We start from the raw sequence: 3,944 nt of genomic DNA on the forward strand, positions 1-3,944 counted from the left end.
TATTTCTCTTTTCTCCTATTTTAGTTCCAGGCACATTTTAGCAGCCATGCAAATCTTGATCCCAGAAAGTGGTATCAAGTGCAACAGGTATCAACTGAAGTCTCTCTATGCAGAAGGGAATGTCAATCTTAATAAATCAAGCTGAGAGTGAAAGGACAACTCTGAAAACGTTTTCAGTCAGGAAGTTTGTGCCATTGGGGCAGCAGAATTCCTTACCAATGGGAGAACTGGAAGGCATCTATGAGGCAGACTAATTAGTGTGAATGATAGAAACTGGCACAAGAAGTTTGTCTAGCTCTGACGATAGCCAGAACTAATTTCCTCAGAGTAAGGTAAAGGATGAACAGTTCCATAATAACTTGCTCCCAGGAAGACCTTTTTTTGCCTTGTCTTGTTTGTTTTTTTATCACAAGGATGTCCAGTTGTCTTCTGAGTAGGTTTATGATCAAGATTATGACCATAAGTGATCCATTAGCACATTTTAGCAGCCATACGAATCTTGATCCCAAAAAGTGGTATCAAGTGCAACAGGTATCAACTGAAGTCTCTCTATGCAGAAGGGAATGTCAATCTTAATAAATCAAGCTGAGAGTGAAAGGACAACTCTGAAAACGTTTTCAGTCAGGAAGTTTGTGCTATCGGGGCAGCAGAATTCCTTACCAGTGGGAGAACTGGAAGACATCTATGAGGCAGACTAATTAGTGTGAATGATAGAAACTGGCACAAGAAGTTTGTCTAGCTCTGATGATAGCCAGAACTAATTTCCTCAGAGTAAGGTAAAGGTTGAACAGTTCCTTGCTCCCAGGAAGACCTTTTTTTGCCTTGTTTGGTTTGTTTTTTTATCACAAGGATGTCCAGTTGTCTTCTGAGTAGGTTTATGATCAAGATTATGACCATAAGTGATCCATTAAGAAGAGAGAGTTAATATTTTAAAATCTCTTGCTTTTTAGTTATATTCAATTCATCCCTGATAGAAACTGGCACAAGAAGTTTGTCTAGCTCTGATGATAGCCAGAACTAATTTCCTCAGAGTAAGGTAAAGGTTAATATGCCCTGATTTAGAGAGCAGTAAGTTTTGGTTACAGTAGGGTTTTTTGAGGGGTAGATTGGTTCCCTCCTCTCCCTTTATTTTAAAAAAATCTTCTTGGATGTTAATGTATTATAAATATCTTTTACACCACTGGGTTTTTTTTTTTTTTTTTTTTTAATCACAAGGATGTCCAGTTTTCTCCTGAGTAGGTATATGATCCAGATTATCACCATAAGTGATCCATTAAGAAGAGTTACCTGTAATTATTTTAAAATTTCTTGCTTTTTAGTTATATTCAATTCATCCCTATTCTTCTATTGTAGGTAGTAGCAATTTTCAGTCTGTTCCTGGTTTATGTTTGCTGTTTGGCATCTATTTACTTTGTGCAGTTTTATTACTATACTGTTTATTTGCATAGATTGTATCTACTGTAGCTTTCTCCACTGCAATCTTGATTCATCCTAATATTTGGTTTGACTTCTCTAGGTATTAGAGCTGTTTGCATTTAGGAGAAGTCACTGCAGAGCTGCCCATGTTATTTCAAGGCCACCTTCCTGAGCCTGAGTTAATTAGAACCCACTAAAAGTTACAAATAGCTTAGGCAGTATGAGTTACCTCTCATTTTCTAAAGAATCAGTTTCATTTGTTATGACATAACCAGGTAGTATTATTAGATATTAGACAGCACTGATGCTAGCATAAACTTATTGCACACATATAATACCAACACAAAATGTACTACCTTTCAAGCCTGGATTATACTACCTAATTTTAATGAAAGATGGAATTTATTTTCCAGCAATTCCATCTTTCTCTTTGGATTTCTCAAAAAAAAAATTTTTATGCTCTGTTTAGGTCTACTGGTATGCTACTTTTTAAATTGGAAGCTTGCTCCTGCAACTCTTCTTTTGACTCCGTTTCTGATGGCAGCTCAAAGTAGCTCTGTGGCAAAGAAGTTGAGGACTTTTCTTTATAGATCTCACATAAAAATTAGTTCCTGTTATACTTTTTTTAATTCCTCTTACTGTATTACCTGCTATAGTTTATACTCCTTTTTACTGGATTCATGACTGTTGGATTTCTGTACTCTGCAGAGGTAAATTAATTGGGTTTTCTATTTGGCAACAGTTGGTTTGTATTTCTCCTACTGTTTCTCTTTTTGTGATATCCCTGGCTTTTAGTATACCCCTCTTCCCCCATAAATCTGTAGGTTTTAATTTCTATTCTTTTCTGTGCTTTAGGTCCATTGTCTCATGATCCTTTTTTTTCCGTTTTTAAGATTTCTGTTCTCAAATTGAGTATCACAATAGTAAATTGGAACCTTTCCTCCCAGTTTATGCTCTGTTTAGGTCTACTGGAATGCTACTTTTTAAGTTGGAAGCTTGCTCCTGCAACTCTCTTTTGACTCCATTTCTGATGACAACTCAAAGTAGCTCTGTGGCAAAGAAGTTGAGGACTTTTCTTTATAGATCTCACATAAAAATTAGTTCCTGTTATACTTTTTTTAATTCCTCTTACTGTATTACCTGCTATAGTTTATACTCCTTTTTACTGGATTCATGACTGTTGGATTTCTGTACTCTGCAGAGGTAAATTAATTGGGTTTTCTATTTGGCAACAGTTGGTTTGTATTTCTCCTACTGTTTCTCTTTTTGTGATATCCCTGGCTTTTAGTATACCCCTCTTCCCCCATAAATCTGTAGGTTTTAATTTCTATTCTTTTCTGTGCTTTAGGTCCATTGTCTCATGATCCTTTTTTTTCCGTTTTTAAGATTTCTGTTCTCAAATTGAGTATCACAATAGTAAATTGGAACCTTTCCTCCCACAGATGTGTTAAACTAAATGAAACAATAGTGATAATTTCTAAATGGCCTGGCCAGAATCAGTATTAATACTTAGCATTGGTATATTTAGATTCCTGTGTTCAAAATACTACACAGACAACCTAAAAACGATTTAGTTCCTGAGAAAGGTATGAGCAGTGTTATCTGGATTTTAGAGTTTAGGAAACAGCAAGGGAGGGTGATTTGCTTAATAGCACACCATGAGTCATTCTGCGGGCTGGCCTCTCAGGTGCAGCATCTCTGAGGTGCCAGAGGAGCAGGCTCTAATGTCAAGGTAAAATACAAGTGACTACAAGTAGTTTTTACAATTCTTTTCTTTTTTTTTGTTTTCTTTACAAGGGAAAGTATAATGAAGCATTTGAATATTTCAGTCGGGCTTCTGAGGCTGCAAAAACTTTAAATAATTTGCCCTTAGTGGAAGAAACAAAGACTTATTATGGCATTGCAAAGGCTCATAAACTGATGGTGGCATTTAACAGCCAGATAGAAGCAGAAGATCCCGTCAGCCTCCAGTACCTGCTGGCATGGAAGGAGAACAGAAGTGACATGTGCACTGACCCTCTTACAGTCGGTAAGACATTGGTTATGAAACACATTAGTGCTGTATTGTCCTCAACGGTTAAGTCGTTTTCCTTGTAGAGTTTTATTAAATTATTTCCTGGGTTTAATTCTCCTACTTGAATGGAGGTTAGATTTACCCTTTTGTGTGCTTATTTTGAAGGCTGAATTAAATAGGTTTAAATACAATATAGCGGGGAGAAACAGATAATAGTAGTTGCAATGAATAGTCACTTACTTTTTGCAGTGCTATTTTCCACAACATAATAGTTGCAAGCAAAGAGTGATGTATTAGTCTAGTTAAATATCATTATTTTAATCTTTAAAGAAAAAAATAATAATTTTCATTTGCAGACAGTTTTTCAAGTGCATCCAAAAATAAGTTCCCTGTTACTAACAGTAAGAAGTGATTTCTGCTTGACATAGTGGACATAGCTCTGAATTCAGAAGAACATGCTGGTTTATTTTTGGCATCCTTATACTTGTCATTGAAGGGGAAGAAAAAAAAAAAA

The 3,944-nt window shown here is 35.9% G+C and overlaps 1 protein-coding gene across 1 annotated transcript in view; it reads left to right on the forward strand.

Moving 5' to 3' along the window:
* The window catches only part of TTC29 (tetratricopeptide repeat domain 29), a 92,618-nt gene extending 89,105 nt beyond the window's left edge, over positions 1–3,513 (forward strand). Inside the window, exon 10 of the mRNA XM_014949811.1 lies at positions 3,214–3,513. Coding sequence (XP_014805297.1) covers positions 3,214–3,513 — 300 coding nt within the window. The remainder of the gene's footprint in view (positions 1–3,213) is intronic.
* Positions 3,514–3,944: the final 431 nt, after the last annotated feature.

The sequence above is a fragment of the Calidris pugnax genome, unplaced genomic scaffold (assembly GCF_001431845.1).
Source record: "Calidris pugnax isolate Ruff unplaced genomic scaffold, ASM143184v1 scaffold42, whole genome shotgun sequence".
Taxonomy (NCBI): Eukaryota; Metazoa; Chordata; class Aves; order Charadriiformes; family Scolopacidae; genus Calidris; species Calidris pugnax.